This window comes from Chenopodium album, chromosome 7, assembly GCF_948465745.1.
Source record: "Chenopodium album chromosome 7, dcCheAlbu1.1, whole genome shotgun sequence".
Taxonomy (NCBI): Eukaryota; Viridiplantae; Streptophyta; class Magnoliopsida; order Caryophyllales; family Amaranthaceae; genus Chenopodium; species Chenopodium album.
This window is the reverse complement of record NC_137840.1, coordinates 69,311,987-69,332,155: the sequence shown is the minus strand read 5'-3', so window position 1 is coordinate 69,332,155 and position 20,169 is coordinate 69,311,987. Positions and strand designations below refer to the sequence as shown.

Sequence of the window (20,169 nt, the reverse complement as noted above, 5' to 3'; positions counted from 1 at the left end):
TTTTTAACCATTTTTTTTTACGGGATTTTAACCATTTTGGCTATGAGTAGGCATATTTACCAATACACAACTTACGCCCATAATTTATGTATCAGCAAAAACTACAACAATATGACATTTTGGAAATATTAATTACTACTAATTCAACAATATTCCATAACTACATTAGTGAAAAATTATGCATCAAAGTAACCACATGAATGGTGCAAAACTGGTTAAGCAATTATGGGAAAGAGATTAATACTCTCTCCGTTTTTAAATACTTACTCAATTATTACTTTTTTCAGTGTTTATTTGTCTTACTTTGTGATTTATATATAAGAAAAAATATAGTCCCGTGAATACTTGTTGGAATCGTTTCAATGAATAGATTGTTAATTTTCAATTGTTATAATTTATACTTAACTCCATCTGAAGAATATGAATATTTATCCATGAAAGAAAGTATCAAATAATTCATTTTTAATTTATCAATAAATAATGATCAAAATGATTAAGAAAAAGATGTACAACTAGATGAATGCAGGTGTTGATGGTGTTATCTAATAAGGTTGCAGGCCGAACTGCCCGAAGTGCTATGATCATGGGTACCAATAACACAGCCGTATTTTGGCTATTTGGCTGTTGCATTAGAATAAGCCACTACATGACCCCTGTCTTAAATAATAAATATAAATTTTAATTAAAAAAATTGACATCTTCACCAATTAGAGTTCCTCAATACACTGTTGGTTACATTCTAGGTAACAAAATACTTTGTATATATATGAAATATTTTTTGAATTATTAGGTCAAGTTCGAAATTCGAATCATAAGCAGTTTTTAGCATCAACATAGATTGGGGACTTGGGGTGGATGTCCGGATATCAAGAGGTCTACTTCTGGTTATTGCGTTATAAACCATTTTGAGTCATGGACAGGGGTACACAGCCCATGCACAATTATATACTACCTCCGTTACAGGTTATGTACAATGATTTGACATAAAGCAGAGAAGGAAAATGTCTAATTGTTGCACATAACCTACAACGGAGGTAGTATTTCAATGTTTACGGCTAACTGACGCTTACAGGTGAACATCAGTTGGTGGCAGGGGACGCCGGCCTTCGCAGGTATGAAGAATCCTTTTAAAAGAGGTTTGAGGTATAGGGCCAAAATGCGTATTTAATAATCAAATAAGGAGTTAGAAAAAGAATTAGAAAAAGAAAAAAGGCCAACTTTCCTTGGCATTTCACAGCAGCAGACATTGCTAGTTTGCTACACGCAGACAACTGACTGCCGAAAATATATGAAGATGGACATTAATCAAATTAGTGCTAACCAAATGAGTTCTTCAGAATAATATCATGGAAAGGATTACAGGTAAGATAACAAAGTAATCAACTACTGAGGAGTTTACAGGTTTCAATAACAAATTTCATTTTGGAAAATTAGAAGTATATAAATATACATTTACATTGATCAATGTTTAGTTCAATAATTTACTCTAGACATGAAGACATCAGTAAGCCACAAGATTATTACAAATATGCCTCAATAGATAATAACATGTATTGATGCTCTCGTAAAAAAAAATGGTCAGCAAGTCCCAAGATACGTCAATCACTCACAAGAAGCTTTACATTCTTGGGGTCTGAGACTGTACAAAATTTGCATGTTTGCCAAAAGAAATTAGTATACGTACATTATGCTGGTTAAGTCCCTGGTAATAGTGGTAAATCTCAGAATGCAGAATAGGTATCATGACGTGCATATACTGTCCAAAAGATCCTGCACAATCAAAAGAGAGAAGAAATCAAAATTGACTCGTAACAGAAGAATGAATGCAGACGAAGAAAAGTACATCCCATACAGAATTATTCACAACCTTAGAAAACCCTCTAATAAACATGTACTCAAAACAACTAACTTCGTATCAGAAACATTACCTGCCACTCTACATTTGAAATTTGAACTTCAAATTTCTCTGATGATGTTGCATTTTTACCAAAACCACTACACCAGTAACCCCCTACCTATACAAGTGCCGAGAGCATCAATCATTTATGGTGAACCAGCATTATTACAACTTACAAATGCAGCATCCTTGTTGATCATAATTCATGCAAATAAAGACTCCAGATTGTAAAAGAAAGTAGAAACAAACCTCAAGTTCAGAGAATTTCCATTTGAAGGGGTATCTGTTGGCCTGCTACAATATATGATTAGCGCACTGCAATATACCACCAAAAAGTATAAATGATGTCAATGTACAAGAATCACAAACACAATTGAAGCCAAGTGCAAAGTCTCGGGTTCTTCTGTCACATAAAAAATCATGGGAAATACTACAGTTTCTGTCTTGACAAACAGCCTTCATCAGCTTATAATTTTAAGCTAATTTAAGAAATGCCACTATGTAGATTCTCATCTCAATGTTACACAAGGATAAAATTTCTCACCTTTGCTTGGCATATCTTAGTTATAGCCTCCACATGAACATTTTGCAGTTCTTCAAGAGTAGCCATATCGAGGCCAGACAAATCTTCACCCTGGTTATAAAAAGGAGGATCAAAAAATCACTTGGGTAAACAAAAAAATATTATTCATTAGCACTTGCAGTGCATTTGATTGCTATAAACATGTACCAAATCAAGATATAAGTTAAAAGTACAAGCCATCCTACAACAGATGGTACAAGGTATATGAAAAGAAAATATAATGCACAACCCTTCAACCTGCACAACGTACATACTAAAAGGACAACATACATCTAGATAGCAAATATGATAGCAAATATAATGCACTGTCAAGATTTTGGGACAAGTTTCTAGTAAATTTAATCAAAGAATATAATAATGTGGTGCAGAAACTATAATAGCTGGAGATAAGGACGTAAGACTTATGAGAGAATAACCTGGATCATACCGAGAACAAAATGCAAATATTGAACAATCACAAGGCCTATTAGGGAGCAACAAAGTTCATCAAGATATAAAAGTCAAAAGGCACTTTATAAAAAAGGGAAAAAAAATACTACGTATTTAACATGCATTTTCTGACAAAAGTATATACACAGAGAGAATATTGATGTGATTAAGCATATGGATTTTTTTTACATACATCACATTCAAGGTCAATTAAGATTAAGATCAAATAATCTTGAAAAATCTAGTCATTGTTTACATGCCTTCAGTCTTGAAATAAGCTTCTCTAGCTCTTTGGACCTTTCTATTTCTTTCAAATTGCTGGCACCAGCTGCGCTTATCTTGTCCAAATTTCTAGATACTTGACTTCCTGCTGATAAGGAAATTCCAACTGGAACCTCGGCTGATCTATAATTAGATGTACCAATCCTGTGAGATAAGCCATCATCAGTTTCTATGCCAGATTTCCTCATGTTTTCTATCAGAACCCACAAATTTTCTAAGTCACTCTGTAAAACTTCTTCGTGTCTCTTTGCCTCGCTAAGCTGTTTATCCAGCTCACGCTCTACTTGCTCTTTCTCGGATAAAGCAGCTTCTAGCATGGCTTCTCTTTGATATCTAGTATGAAGCTCATTCTGCAAGTACTCAACCAACTGTTCATATTCTAGTTTCCTTGAGCTTGCATCAATGTCAGCATAACTACTATTGTTTTTTTTCACATCAGACAAAGGTTGACAGCAACCAGAACCAGAATTGACCTCTTTCGTGGAACCCAGCTCACCAATCAGCTCCGCATTCCGATATGACAACCTAGTAACTTCTTCTGTCAAATGTTGAAGCTCAATTGCTGCAGCTGCAGCCAGTTCTTTTGCATATGAAGCCTCTTCTGCCAGCTTTTGGCTATGAATTTCCAGTCCAACTTTTTCTTCAGCTAATCTTGCATTCTCTTGCTTCAGATTCTCAATATTGGAAATCTAAGAAGCAAAACAACAATCTAAGTGACCATCTAAACAACAATATTAATAGCTCCTCTCTCTCTCTCTCTCTTTCAAACAAAAAGTAGCTCTTTTGGTCCTAGTGAATGTCAGTTGAGAAAAAGCAATAAGATGGGCTTATAAATTCAAAAAAACAGAAAAAGTAACCAGCATAATTACCTGTAAATTTGAGTTTGTAGCATTCTTGCAATCTTTTGAATCATCCTGACCAAAGAACCGATTCAAACTTATCACGCTAGTAGGTGTAGTTGCATCAAGAGGTGATTCCTTCCCTCCTTTGTTTCTCTCATCTAAATTGATAGGATTAGAATCTAAAGCAGAAGCATTGAGCATAGCAGACTGATTTTGTCCTTCGGGAAAGATGGAGCAAATATCTGACGATGTGCTAAGTTGCTGTCTTAGTAGAAGGATGGCTTCTTGCATCTCAGCATTCTCTGAGATCTAATAAACCATGGAGATTGCTCAGCAAACTAATTAGATTTGCAGAAAGAGTATAAAAATTGCACGATAATTACCTTCATTTGTAACTGTTCCCAAAGAATCCTTTTATCCACAGAATCGATCTGAGCAAACAACCACAGAAAACCATCAATAAAATATCATTATAGTTTATTGTTACTTTCCCAAAAGGAGAGAAGAAAAGGAGGACCTTTAATAATAAATTAAAAAAAGTTAAAGAATGATTAAAAATATAAAACTAGATGAATCAAACCAACCTCATGTTCAAAGGTTTTCTCACTCAGCCGAGTAGCAATTTTAGCTAAAGCCTACATGAGAAAGCAATGATGTGAATTTGTGAAAGTAAAAGCTCCATCGATAAAATAATATAATAATAAGTTTTAAAAAAAAAAGGGAAAAGAAAAAAGAACAGCCATATATACTCTTTTTTTGTAAACCAGGGGTATCAGGTTAACGTAGTCATACATATTTGACAACAGACAACATAGCTCTTAAGCGCACAGCAGCAGCTTCATCATAATTGACTATAATTCCAACCCGTAGTCAAGGTATAGTCAAGTTGATAGACAAGTTACACAAGTGCACAGCATTACTCTACTAGAAGATTGGCAGCTACTACCCTGAACTAATGCGTGTTTACTAGAAAAGATGGAAAAAGAGAGAGGTAAATGCAGATCATAATTTCTTATAATTTGTTTTGATATTCTACTTCACAGCTAGGCAGCCACTGGACAGACTCAACACTCAGTTGTCAAGTGCATGAATTGCTGATTCTCTTATCTAGGTGTGAGCAGGTGTAAGGAAATAAATATGTGTTCCTTTATACATCGCTACAGCTAATAGCCTTGTGAGAGGCACTAAATTGATGATTTGGTTGGACCATACCACTTGATTTCTTACTGTTTTTTTTACAAAATAAGTCTTGCTTTAATTAATATAATTGCTTCTTATGGGTCATAGTTATCAGTCCTTTGTAAACCATTTCTGATAAGAAGACATATCATTATACTCGTTCTGTTTTACTAGCAAATTGTTGACATTTGCCACTATTGACAATTTCTGTTAGACCATCTTTAGTGATTTGATATGTAAGGCAAAGTATAATCAAGTGGGATCTTGTTAGACTCGTCTCAATGTATATTTTCAAACTAACAATAATTTATAATTTTTACTTAATGATGTGATTTTAGTAGTTGAAGATATGCATTGGCAAAAGTGAAAGTCAAACCATTGAAAGTAAAAGAGAACGGAGGAAGTATAATTAATACCTGAGACAGCTCAGACCTAGGCACACTTTGTGGAGCTGCTTCCAGTGATACTATTATGCACTGCTCCAACTGATGTATTTGCAGCTTCTTTTCAGTGATTTTATTCTTCAACTTCCGTATTTGCTCCTGCAATGTATATACCTTTATTAATCACATACCGATAAGATATGAATACAACATTACAACCATCATTCTTTTTATTGTTTAAGATTTAAAATCCTGATCTGGCTGGTGCAGGAGGTCACAAACTATACCTCATCACGATACTTTTCTGGGCTGTTAATCGCTTCCCCTGATAGTCTTTTGAGAGAGTAGGTACACTGTGCAACCTCTTCAGCCAGCAATTTTACTTGCTCTTGAAGGACATCCAGCTGATCAGTAATTGTTGTTCCAGTCTGCAAAATGCATATTTTAAAATTTTGGTCCAGTACAAACCAAGAAATTTAATCTGAAGGAAGGGCAGTATCTTTATATTCTTCTTGAGAAAAAAAACAATTTCTTCTGAATCAGTATTTTAACAATGGACATAATACTTGCACTTATGCTAATCGACAATTAACAAGCTCTTGGTACTAAAATTATCAACAAGCCAAAGAAGGAATGGCATGATGGAAGGTAACACCCAAAGATGTTTATAAGGCCAGTATTGAGTGAGTCAGCTGTCAGCAAAAGTAATTTTATTACAACTTAAGCTGATGATAATATACACTTCATTTAATTTTAAAGCTTTGAATAGACCGTTAACTTGCAGATAACTGGAAGTAGGTGTTAGTGGTAAATAAATATATAAGGGCTAACACATCCATCGGCATCAACCCCATAAAAAATCCCCAAAATGAACTTTAGGCTCTCTTATAAACCAAAATGGTTAAGATCCTTGAACCCCAAAAGGTAATGTGGATGTTTAAGCTCTTTCTACTGTTGGGTATGGCCCAAAATTTATAAGCCCATTATTTTGGTAGAGTATTGTACATGTTATAGAAGCTTCCGGAATAATCAAGCAAGGTCATTACTTGCTCTTGATTTCTCTTGAATAATATCCTACTTGAATGTTCTAGAGCATTATTGACATTGGAAGCTATTAGCTAGAATATAATATATGTTCGTGAATTTTCTAGAACATTATGGATACAAGAATGATGGAGGAATTTCTAGAATATTCCAGCCATTTCTTCCAAGCTCCATCTACACCTATAAATATAGGTCATAGGCATTCAATTATCGAACACAACATAACACAAGAAGCCATACCATACACAAGCCTTCCTACACTACACCTCCTTGTACTATTTACCTTCTTTACGAATCCACTTCCTAATATAGAGAGAGACATATTGTAATATAAACTCTTAAAGGATACTTGTACTAGTTTATTTTCAAATAGTAGAATAAAAGTGCTCGTCGTTACATAAAATCGTGTGTTCATATATATTAATATCTTGTCAATTATCAATTCAATTTATACTTCTCAATCAAACACATCTTTACTTCCGTTATGCACTCACCAACCCTAACATCAACCACCATACCAAAATGGCAATTCAAATCTGTTACGGTGTTTCTTTAAAAAAAAAAACATCAGTTAAGATGTTCTGCAATAAATTAGGACAAACAAAGCCAATAAAAACGGTGGTAAAGAAGTACACAAGAACAAGCAAGACAGATGATTTTGATCTATTATAAGTGTATGATTTAATATTACTTAAAAAGACTAGATGATTTCTCACCAAATTAATATGAGAAATCTCAAATCCAGTGCTAAAGAATTCGTCGATTTGACCCTTTTCTGGAGACGAGTTCGTAATTGGAATATCACCCTGCTTCTTATTGACTACTTTCCTCTGTTTTTCTTTTACATCAGAAACCATTACTCTATTTTGTGAGTATCTGAAAGCCGTTGCAGGAGATCCACTAGTTGAACACTGACCGTCATCAGTGGCAACTGGAGACAATCCGCCGGGAAGATTAGGTTTCTACAGAAAAATGCATGAATTTATTGATTAAACCTTATGATGATTAATAATATAATCTAACAATAAATATATCAGACGAATGTGCAGCAGAAGATGGTGCCTTTAGGAAACATAGTGGTGCATGTGAAACAAAGAACCAAAATCTTCTTTAAATTAAAAAACTTACTTTTTATTTGCATACACGTTGTTGATTTTTTTCTTAAATTTTTTAGCATAAAATCATATATAACCTACGTAGTAAATGCAGATGCGTTAAAAAATGTTTAAGGATAAATGCAAATGCGTTAAAAAATGTTTAAGGATAGTTTGAAAGATGAAAAGTCCCGAACTCTATAAGTAATACTTTTATCCTCCTAATACTCATCACTATCAATAGATCTCAATAATTTGCAAACTATCAAAAATACTAAGTTAATGTTGGAATGTTAAAGTGATGGAGATAGAAGTAAATAGCGTGAGATGATTAAAGAATAATATTAACACTTTAGAGTGATAACACAAGGAGAGATGTACGGCAGGATATATCAATTTTGCAAGTTAAATGCCATATTTCAAAAAGCTAAATAAAATATTCTATTAAATGTAAAAAAAAAAAAATCAAACTATCAAAAACACTAAGTTAATGTTGGAATGTTAAAGTGATGGAGATAGAAGTAAATAGCGTGAGATGATTAAAGAATAATATTAACACTTTAGAGTGATAACACAAGGAGAGATGTACGGCAGGATATATCAATTTTGCAAGTTAAATGCCATATTTCAAAAAGCTAAATAAAATATTCTATTAAATGTAAAAAAAAAAAATAATAAAGCTTAGTTTGTCTATGAGTAGGGTTAGGATCTTGGATCCAAACAGTTCTAGGTCTAGTCTTAGATCCAGTTCCGTCCCTACAATCACTTAATCAACATTGCAGAGATTCTCATTTGACATCATTTTCTTTAAACAAAACAGAATTTCAACAAATTGAATAATCCAATTGCAGCTATTTTGATTTAAAATTTTCACACTGCAATAAGTAGTAACATTTGACAAAAAAACAGATCCAGACATAAGTGAAAAGCACATTTGTACTGAGGATAACACCAAATAGACTAGAAGAGGAGATTAAGAATGAATGAAGAAGCAAAGAAAGAAAGAAAACTGTAATTCCAATAGATAACAGATTCTGCAAGCATTTCAATACATAAAAGCATAGTTCTCATATTCATGTGGCCGTGCCAATCAAGAAATGAAATTTCTGAGAAAAAGATGGGAGAAATAATTACTCTTGACTTAAACCATCCAAGCATTCCTTTTCTTTTACTCTTCTTATAATCCTTAACAATCTCATGTAGATTGGTTGGATTGGCACAGCCATCAATTTGAACCTCGGGATCCAGACTTCCACCACCAGAATCATCACAACAAATAGCATTCTCCCTTGTCCTATCTGGTAAATGTGCAAGCTGCATCCAGTTCAAGACTTACAAATTATAATAAGAGTTAAAGTTAACAAATTCAGAATTTTAGAATAGAGAAGTTTAGTGCTGAATCAAGCACCTCCTCTTCACCAAAGGAATGCCTTCTTGTATAGACAGACTTTTGTGGGACATGTGTTGTTCCTGGAGTATTTCTTGTTGAAACCAAAATTAATTTTGTGAGCCGTTGAATTCTTCCTGTAAGAGCTGCTTTAGCTTGTTCCTCCTCCTCTGTGCTTGACTGCAACTGAGCCTGGCCTGCTTCCAGCTTTGAAAACATTTTTATAGGAGAGAGGGGAGGAAGTTAGAAGACATGGGGAAATTATTTGAAAGAAGGCACAAAACGAGATTCCCATACTTTTCTGCACATATGCAACACTGTTCACTATATAAAAACGTGTACACAAAATTGTCAATCAAATTTTTAAGATTACAAGAGAACCCCCCCCCCCCCCCCGGCCCCCCAAACAATCCAATCAGGCAACTAATGACTAACAGTTGTCAAGCCTGTATATGCTACAGCATGAACAGTGTTAACTTTTAAGTTTGATTCAGTTAGCATATAACTATAACTTAGAAACTCTAAAATTGCACTCCAAATGAGATATCAGCAAATGTGACAGAGCTAATATCATCACTATCCATGAGAGGAATAGAAAGAATTGAGTTATACAAAAAAAAAATCGATATTTTAGTGCGCGAATATTGAAGCTCTAAGGGTTCCGAATTGATTGGCAAAATTCCTCATGCTATATGAACACTCTAGCCTCAATTATAATTCATAAATATTGCATCACCGTCTAAGTTTTTTTTCTTTTTTAGGAGTACATTAATACCATCATGATTGTCTATATGGAAAGGATGTTTCCAAAGTTGACTGAAACCATCACAAAAACACACATAAAACTATAAAAGAGAGAGTTGTGACTTATGAGATAAGATTAAGCATACTGAAGTATACAAAGAACCATAAAAGTCTTAAGGAGTTGTAGAATAGGTGACATCCCTAAAAGCAACCACCAGACTAACGTGAAAGTTATGTGATGACCAAAAGAAAGCAGGGGAAGAACACAAATATACACAAGTTAGGGACTGATGTATGAGAATCAGTCCTTTGACCTTAATTGTTTTCTGAGTGATAAAAAAAGGTCATTAATTAGTACAATATCCTTGTTAAACTGCTGAACATACACATAAGTCCAGTGGCATGTACCTGCAGCTTTAGGCTAACCAAATCTTCTGGCGTTGACACATTCACACATGTATCCTCTGGTATGCCATGCTTTAGTGTCTGAAGCTCTTGCTTTAGGCTTAAAATTTCTTTTTGGTACTTCTTAATGAGAGATTTTTCGTCCAATATCTACCAGCAATAAAAGTCAATGACAAACAAGCATTACTAATGTAGCAATATTTCTATGATAGCATGTTAGAAATACAAAACAGAAGCTCTCCTAAAGTTACCTTATTTTGAGAAGCCTTAATTTCTACATGCTTACTCCTGTGTGCAAACTTCAAAGTATTGTGAGTTTCTTCACTGTGGCCAGAGGCAGGAGTCACAGTGCAGATAAGCTACAATAAGATCAAGCACATGAACAATTGTCAACAAAATAAGAAAATCAATATTTAGGTGAAAGCAGCCTCAATACTTAGTATTTTGAAATTAACTCACTGAGATTCGTCCATGGCCACTGAGAGAGGACTGCAACAAACGGGTGAGCTTTGAATCACGGTAAGGAATATGAGATGCCTTACCATCAGTTAGCTTAGAGATTACCTGCAATGATACAGAAGATTCATTAACAAAAATTCAAACTACAATAGCAAATAATAATCATTGACAGCATATCACAAGCAGTCATGTAAGAAAAACTATTAGATCTGAACTTGCCATGTCAAACCAGAAAAAAATATACAGTATCAAGTATGAAGAATAATTACAGGATGTCCAGCAAGAGTTCTTTATCTATGTTCCACACCTTTTGACTTGAATGGAAAGAGTCTCATTAAGTTGCCAGCATGGGTAGGTTTCCCATCAGGCAATAAATCAATGATTAATTAAACTAGTTATTTGGATGATTACATAAATATCTTGCTTCTTAAGGGCAAAGAAACCACTTACAGTGCCAAGAGTTAGCAAACTTTTATTTATGTATGAGCCTTCTTTTCTACGTAAACCGTTTGTTTCAATCTTCGAACTTTCAGACCCAGCAAGATCAATCAAATGCTGTAAAGATAGAGAAATTTTTTTTTTTTTTTTTTTTTTTAAAAAAGGGTTAAAAAGTGACTAAAACATCTTGATATAAAACTTAAATAATGTATCTTATTGAACAATGATATATATAGAAAGACTTGCCAATTGAGACAGTGATACGTCTTCTTCCCCTTGACTTTGACCATGTGGACTGCTTTCAATGGTCTGAAAGGCCATCAATTTTGTCAATGATCTTATGAACAAAAATGAAACATTAACAAAGCATAACGCAAGAAAATTCAAAACTGAGAAAAATTCCATCATGGCCACGATACTCAAGGTAAATAACTTGAACAATGGACAGTACAAACTCACCTTGAATAAGTAGCCAATGTTTGTGAAAGGTATAAGGCTTTATTTCACAATCTTTAGCAAACAAATGTTACGAGTTACAGCTATAACTTCCAATTTTTTGAATTCACAGGTACATGGCAAATTATCTATCCTTGACCCCCTTACTTTTGATGACATATTTGAGTCAAGAACATGAAGGATAAACAGAGTTTTAAAACAATAGCCTACTTTCACAGAGCCAACCAAGTTAATATATTTAAATTTGAGTACAAAATTCAACATCATTCACCACTAGCAACAGTATCAAGTTGCAATGCATCTCAGAACTCAAGACTCAGAACCCCGAGGACAAAAAGAAATATGCAGGAGTGTCCAGGGATTGATCCAAATTGAAGGGTTTTCCCATCATATATGGTCCTGATTCCTGAGCCAGAACAAAGGAGTATATTGTAACAAAGTCACTAAGTGAGTAAATCCACTTCCAAATGCTGCTATAAATCATTTCTGGGTTATTCCACCCCGTTGGATCAAGCCTTATGTGTACTATGGTCTAACTTAGACAAATTGAAAAAGTTCAGAATGAAGAGGGCAAAAGACAGAAGGGGGTTTCACATACCACAGGAATGTCAGCTAGGAATGAGCAACAACATAACAAAGGAAGGCCTGGTCAGGTAGCACTATAGTGTTGATTTGTTTACTAAGTTTTTTGCTTAACATTCTTGTAACGTAGCCTCTAAATATAATAGAGAAAGTAAGACTTTGTAGTTGCATCACTAGTAAGTTGATTGGATATTGGAAGCCCTTATCTCAATAATTTTTCCTGAAATTTGCTTTATTTACACGGTTTTGAACAGAGCCTAAGCAGAAAATTAGACTTTCATAATAATTCCTTGGGTGTTACATTGTTGTTTGCTGTCAAGAAAAAATCACCTCCATACTACAAATACATCTACAAAGGGTCCCAACTTGGCAGAGTATGGAGGACCTATGATATACCAAACTTTTCTCTTATTGCTGAAAGGCACGATCCCTCAACCACATACCTATTGGCAGATCAAGTATGATACCGGGCATGCATGCCAGAAACCTATTTGCATAAAATATACACTTACCAAAGTGAAAATGGTGTGACTTCGACTGCTAAGTAGATTGAAGTTGTTAGAGCCAACATGTCTATGCGCTGGAAATATTAGAAATAAAACCATTCAGATGATTAATCAGGGGCTTGATTGTGAATCTTGAAAAAAGCCAACTATTGACAACATTACAGCAGCAATAAAATCAGGGGGAATAAAATCCACGAACATAAAGGACATATATTGACATATATTATTAACATTAAGAACACTTATGTAAAATACATGTCAGAAACAGCCCTCAGGGAGCAAACACGTTCAGAAAGCAACCAATATAGGTTTACCTTTTCAACAGAAGACACTGAAATACAACTCAAGCATACCTTCACCAGTAGCAATCAAGGATAATGCATGAGCGGGTGAGAGTACAACTTCATCTTTAATTCCTTCGATGTAAGTTCCCTGCAAAAGTTATAGCCTGCATATCATCAAGACAACAATGGGAAGAAACACTACATATTTGAACATCCAGAGCAAATAGAACAGTTTATTAGTTTGACACTTATTCTTTTACAATCAGAACCTTCTATTGACACTTGTGGTGATCACTTTATGAAATTTATTGAAGATAAAGAAATTTTTTATGCAATCAATATATCAGCTGTAATTAGTTCATTCGTATTATACTAGAATTAGTAGGTTCTGGAAGACGAGTAAAAGGTTTAGAAATTGGTAACAGTCATTGTACTAATTCTGGGGTCAAACATAATTGGACATCATTTTAGGTCACTTTTTTTTTTTTTTTTTTAAACCTTTGGTCACATTTTTTTCATCTCTCTAAAATGTATTCTCATCTATCATTTCAAAATAGAGAGAGTAGGGAATTAGGGATCGTATATTAATTTCTTCCACAACAACAACAACAACAACAACAAAAAAAAAAAAAAAAAAAAAAAACTCATATCCTCCCACTTGTCTATTCTTAAAACACTAAATTCAGATCCTGCAGTAAGTATCTGTAATTTATTATAATAAAACATCATTTTGTACAGCTTCTGCAACTGTAAATAGATTTGTTCATAAAGTAGACCGTTCCATGTCCCTTTGATCCTAGTAACATAATCAGTTTCAACTCTTCAATATTAGCACCTGTACCTGAGTATCTTCTCGAATTCGTAAGCTCTGTCCAGCTGGATCCAGCAAATCATTGATAACCTAAAAGAGCAACATAAAGAATTAACGAGGTAGTTTAACAAGTTCAATGGTAGACATACAAAATCATTGACAAAAGCACCACCATAATGTCCCTAAATTAAAGATGTTAAGCCTAAAAATCTGATTTTCTAGACTATTCAAATTGATGCATAAACTTTTTATAAAAAAAATAGGGAATTATGTGCTTCCTCCATTCTTTTAAATTGCAACATGTGGGGGACACACATTTTAAGAAGTCATATGATGGGACCAAAGACCAATGATGTGATGAGGAGAAAAATAGAGAGATAAACATGGACAGATGTGATGAAGAAAAAGGCAACCCAGATCCAAAAAAATGTAATGTTACAAGTATGTTAAAACTTTATAAAAAGGAAACCGTTGCAAAACCAAAGAACAGAGAAAGTACAATTAAATGATGATATCCCAACCCATTAAACAATTCTTGCAAAAGGGCAGACTCTTAATTAAGAGCTGATGCTCACAGCTCAAAACAGGGAAGAGATTGTTTTCAATGAGAACTTCCAATAACAAAACAATAGTGATTCTTCAACAACAAATGTTTTTCCATTGCAGAAAATTTTGTGTTCAGTCTCCTCAAATATATACAAGGATGTAAACTTTCAGAGATATTAGCATATTATGGAAATATGAGTTTTTAAAGTCAACAGAAAACCCAGAAGGAGGAGGGTTGTTTTACAACTAAATGGCATATATGACAGTACTTTCTTATACTTCTATCACGGATTCCGAACGCGCTGCTTCCTGCATATCTTCATTATGCAATGTTTGAATCAAAACAGAATGGTAGGGACTTAGGGAGCACCATAAAAGACACCCCTCATATCTAATTCATCTGTCTATCTTTCATTACTCATTTCTTTGTATCAATTCATTCAAGGATTAAACATCAACATGACCAACCGGCTATTATACCAACAGTTACTGAAGCTAGTATCTTACAAGGTTGATTTTGTAGTAATTCAGCCATTCAAAAAGAATATTAGAGAAATACTAACCTCATTGTAGATTTCCAGATAAGAAACCCGAAGAAGAAATTCCCTGCCAGGTGTCTGAAACGCATGACCCATGTGGAGTTTACATACAGATAATAAAGAGTAAAGCTTTCAGTATAGAATCAATGAGTAATATAATGAGGTACCTCCTGTATGATTTCAAAGACATCTTTCACTGCTAATGGAATGATTCCAGGAGACTTCTGCAGCCCCTGTAATCAAAATCACAGCATCAACATAGCAACTTATGCAAGCTCGAAGAGCATCATACTACACAATCCAAAGAATTACATAATCAGATGGTTTATTAGAAGATGGCCCCCAAATTTTGGTAAGTCCTTGACTGCAAAAGCCAATTGCTCCATGTAGCAGAACAACTAACTAGTCATCTAAACTCTATTTTATAAGCTTTCTAGTGAAAAGGTATGCATATTTCCTTGTGTTCATATAGCAGAAATGAAATTTTTATGTTTTTCCAAGTCTTCTAGAGTTTGGGAATTTAAGTCCCAACTCCAAAGAAAAAAATTATCTCATTCAAAAATTAACAAGGAAACACATACACACGCCAAAAGAAAAAAAAACAAAAAAAAAAACTTTTATGTTTATCCGTAATGCACACAACTTGTAACCTTACAAACAGCAAGTATTTGAAGTATCCATTCCTCTAACGGTTAACTGGTGAAAAGCGACATTCTACCGAAGACGAAACTTCATATAATGGAAGACAAATCTCACTTGGATCAGATTGCAGATTAATTTATACCCTCAGTCATTGACTATTTTGTTCTAATCCTAGCACAACAAGGCTGAAGAACACAAAATTGTATTTACAATAAAACAGCATCTTTGTCCACACTTCCTGCTGTTCCCAGCTCAGCAGCTTGAAGTCAAGGCTGGCTCTTGGCTGGTGCAGCCAGGGTGGCAGCACAGGGCCTCCTAAAATAGAAGGACCTCAGTTATTAATACAGTTTCATTAAGTAGCAACTTTCAACTGGTAATCAACTTATTACGTATGGCTCAGTAATAATTGGTTAAATGAAGTATTCTATACATTGAGACAAGATCTCTGCGATTCTAGATCACAAACTCCTATACATTGTTATTTTTTTAAATCTTTAGATTTCCAAAAGCCCTCTAGTTTCACTAACCTTTCATTAATAATTTATGGTAAATTGGTAATCATTGCTTACCTTCCTTTGCTGTTTCCCCACAACTCCAGATCTCAAATTTCTTCCATCACAGTACATTAGATATTTTAACATGTAACGAATCCCATAAGGGTATTACGGTATATATTATTTACTACTCTGTACTTTGTTTTTATTTTTATTTTTTAAGGGGATACTACTCTGTCCTTTGTTTGCAAAAGCTAATATTTCTTATATTCAATCAATGGTGATTACTAGAAAGGTAATATACCTTAAACTTCTCTGCCCTTCTTGTTTTAGTGATTATTTAGACTGTTGGCTCAATCAGCATCATATGAGAGCTTAATTGTTATTTTTTCTTCAGATAGTGGTTGGTTACCTTTGGCTATATCAAACTTAGAAACTTTAAGGGCAAAGTTGTAGAGGGCCCAAATCTGTCTTAACTGCAAAAAGGCTTTATAATCATCGAGAAGGCCCTGCTTGAAGTGAATAAATCAACACATAAACTCCTGAGGAGACTAGTAAAGGACATCTGCTACAAATTTTAGTTAAACCCAAGAGACCCAACTGTCATATCTGCCCAGCCATGTCTAATTGAGCACATACCCAACACTTAAAATGGATGACTACTCGAGATAAATTCTTTAAAGTAGCTTAATGACCTCTTTTAGGCAGTTCTAAGGGCTAAGAAATCCAACACATCATCGTATTTGAATAAACACTGACAAAGAATGGGTAAAGAACCAGACATGTCTTGTAATCCATTTTTACAGAAAATCAGATCTTTATTATCTGCACACCCCCCTTATATATCATATTTCATCCATTTACTATTACGATGTGATGAAACATTGAATACTATGGAGGCACTGAAATACTGATCACTCACTTTGATATATTCACATAATTTCACAGTTGGAAACCAATGCCTGGAACAGTTCAAATCACATTGAATTACTACATTAACCAAAAGTCCAAAAGGAACTACAATGTGTTATTCATGATCTCAAATCGGAACATATGCTCCTCATCAGAATGATAAAATAGAAGGATAAAAGTGATGAAAAGAAACAATTACAATTTGAGAAGTAAAATTAGTGAACTAAGAAAATCACTTACATGCATTGTGTGCGTCTTCCCACTACTAGTAACTCCGTATGCAAAGATAGTACCTGCACAAAGCAAGGCCATTGTAGGCTGAGAGTCATAACATGAAACATATTCCACATTCCAACTACTAAGCATTCAACTCACATCATGGACTAATACATTATTGTTCAGAATGCATAAATTGAAACTTCACATTGACCCCAGAACTCAAACATTTCAAAGGAGGAACATGAACATTCAAAATTATAAACCAGACATGAGGGCAATTTCACACTGTGGAGAAGAAACTAAGGGAATTGGGAGCAGGAAGAAAGCAAGAGACTAGAAAGAGACAGCATATCACTATCATTGATCATGTATCCATGGTTCCTCAATGGAAGGGCAATAGCAATCTTTTGTTGCTTTGCCATTAAAAAGAAACAAAAGAAAAACATTTGGTTGCTCTAACAGGCAATTTTGCTGACATTCACAGCATATTTTAGAAAGAACGAGTAATTACCATTTATTCCTTCCATAGCACCACTCACAACATGATGAGCAGCAATATCATATACATGACGTGTGGTTGTGGCAGGGCCAAATACTCGATCTGCATCAAGCATAATTACAGCAATTGAGAGCTAAATTCTATAAATTTACCAGCACTACATTTTAATACACCTTAATTAGAGAAAACAGGGTGAATATTCAGAAAGTACATCAGGGAAATCAAAACTTGCTAAATACCTCTTATATAATGAAGAGAATAGAACATTAATAAATTAATAAAGTCACTAGAGAAAATGATTCAAATCGACAAGGCAGCCTTCAATTATATGAAAAAAGTTTTATACTTTCTGTTTAAATAGGACTAATACACTTTTGGTTCACTATGTTACTTGGGGTCGGGTACCCATGTCCAACATGGGTACGTCCAAGCATCCGACTTGGCTATTTGTGAAAAAATCTCCATGATTTTGAACTAAAAGTGAAGTGTCCAAGTGCCATTAAGTCCAAGAGTCGAGGTCTGACATGGGCACTTGATGTGAAATGAAGAGTCCGAGCAACATAGTTGGTATAAATTTCTATCAAATACACGATTTCAAAGTTTTACCATATACAAACAACTAAATAAAATCAAGAAAATCACAAACCAAAAGGGTGCATTTATAAATAATAAGAAGGCACCATAGACCCCCCCCCCCCCTTTTTTTTTTTAAATTGTAAATAATCACCCAAAATTGATTTTACCACCCCTTTTTTCTTTATTATAAATAACCACCTCTAAAAGTGAAAAACATTAAAAAAAAAATTATCACTTTTAGCCAAATTTTAATTCAACTAGGACAAAAAGTGGAGAAAGTACACTAAAGAAGGAAGAAGAACCTTCAAAAATTAGCTTATAAATAGTCGAAAACATGATCGGACCAATGCTAAAAGGTGTTAATTTCTAATGTTTTTCACTTTTAGAGGTGATTATTTAAAATAAAGAAAAAAAATAGGTGGTAAAATCAATTTTATTTTTGGTGATTTAAGGGGTGGTTATTGACAATTTTTCCCTTTTTTTTTTTTTTTTTTTTGAGGGGAGGGGAGGCACCATAGAGCCCTTAGCCTCTAACAAGTGAACAAAAAACACAATTTACGACCCAATAATTACTCCTCGCGGCCAAGTTGGTAAACATCAAGACGTACACAACCTTACCTCTAACTAGTGAAGACTAAAAACTTCCTCTCCCCATAAGAAACACAAAAGGAAACTAAAACTTTCTATAAAAGGTATTTTCCTCTTTTGAAATACTAGTATATTATTTTTTGTACATACACCTTATTTCAGGCAAATATGCACTTTTCATTAAAAAAATCTCAACCATTGCATCACATCAACATAACACATTTATCCACAACAACAACAACAATAGTACAATACCAAAACCTTATTCCCAAAACTGCGGGGTCGTCTACATGAACCAAGATACATTCCATAAAAGGTCCTCCACGGACCACGGTCCACAAAGATCCTCATCCTCAATTTACTCATTCATTTTAGCACTACGTGCTATTGCGAACACGTATCTTCGTGACATTGTTACCACAACACATTTTAATGATTTTATACATTTCACTTTACATTAAGTAATTTAAGAAATAAAAAGAGCAAAGGAACTGACCAAATGCATAAGCAATGTTAGGGTTAACCTCATTCCGAACAGTACAATCTCCATCCGCATACCACGCTATCTCATTTCCTTGCTTCATCTCTCTCGCACTGCCATCATCATCAACAACAAAACCAAAAATCACATCAAAAAATTCAAAAAAATTCCAGAAAAAAAAAAAAAAATCAAAAACAAAACCTGAGAGGACGAAATCGAACAGTAACAGTGACATTCTCCTTAGGTTTACTAAACTCAGCTCTTTCCGACGACGGACTCGCCGGACGTCCGGCGACATTCTTAATCGCCGGCGAAGAAAACGGCGAAGGAGAGCCTTTTTTTGATCGGAAAGGTGACGTGGAACGAGGAGATTTGGAAGAAGTAGAGCTTCCTCCCACCATTGTTGCAGCTTCAAGCTGCTATTCTTCAGTTTTCTCTCTCTTCTGGTTTGAGTTTCTCTCTCTAAAAGACTGTTGTTTTGTCTGTGTTAAATTTTGATTGTTGGAATGAAGGAGGAAAAAAGGAGGGAGGAGTGGAGGTCACGTGCCTTCACTGACATTGCCGCCTTAATTATAAGGTTTTATTAACACTATCAGATTGTTTATTTGAGTGTCCCTCCAAAAATTGGGGTTAGTTTTTTTAAAAAAAAAAATTGGAGAATCTCTAGATTTATTTGTTTGGTTGTTGTTTACAGGTTTGTTTTAACTCGCTCCATTTAATTTCGGTTTCTAATAAAGGGGTTATTCCGTAAGTGTTTGTGATTTCGTGAGGTGAATTCATAAATAAAAGAAAGAGTAGAAAATATGTAAGATCTTAATCAAACTTCAATCCTATCAGTTTTTTTATCCAATACGTACAGATCAGACTC

General features: G+C 34.3%; 1 protein-coding gene across 1 annotated transcript; it reads right to left on the bottom strand.

Moving 5' to 3' along the window:
• Positions 1–1,285: 1,285 nt before the first annotated feature.
• Positions 1,286–19,796, bottom strand: LOC145639314 (kinesin-like protein KIN-7C, mitochondrial). The gene is made up of 27 exons (XM_081690526.1): positions 19,503–19,796; positions 19,317–19,414; positions 17,669–17,758; positions 17,179–17,231; positions 15,058–15,123; positions 14,915–14,968; positions 13,836–13,895; positions 13,064–13,142; positions 12,717–12,784; positions 11,413–11,475; positions 11,179–11,283; positions 10,729–10,833; positions 10,521–10,628; positions 10,273–10,419; positions 9,142–9,327; positions 8,868–9,047; positions 7,356–7,601; positions 5,883–6,023; positions 5,629–5,754; positions 4,618–4,668; positions 4,417–4,464; positions 4,061–4,342; positions 3,170–3,880; positions 2,442–2,531; positions 2,147–2,212; positions 1,929–2,015; positions 1,286–1,770 (listed from the first exon to the last, which is right to left on the bottom strand). The coding sequence occupies exons 1-25, from the start codon at positions 19,700–19,702 to the stop codon at positions 2,192–2,194; spliced, it is 3,378 nt and encodes a 1,125-aa protein (XP_081546652.1). The 5' UTR covers positions 19,703–19,796; the 3' UTR covers positions 1,286–1,770; positions 1,929–2,015; positions 2,147–2,191.
• Between the last annotated feature and the right edge of the window lie 373 nt (positions 19,797–20,169).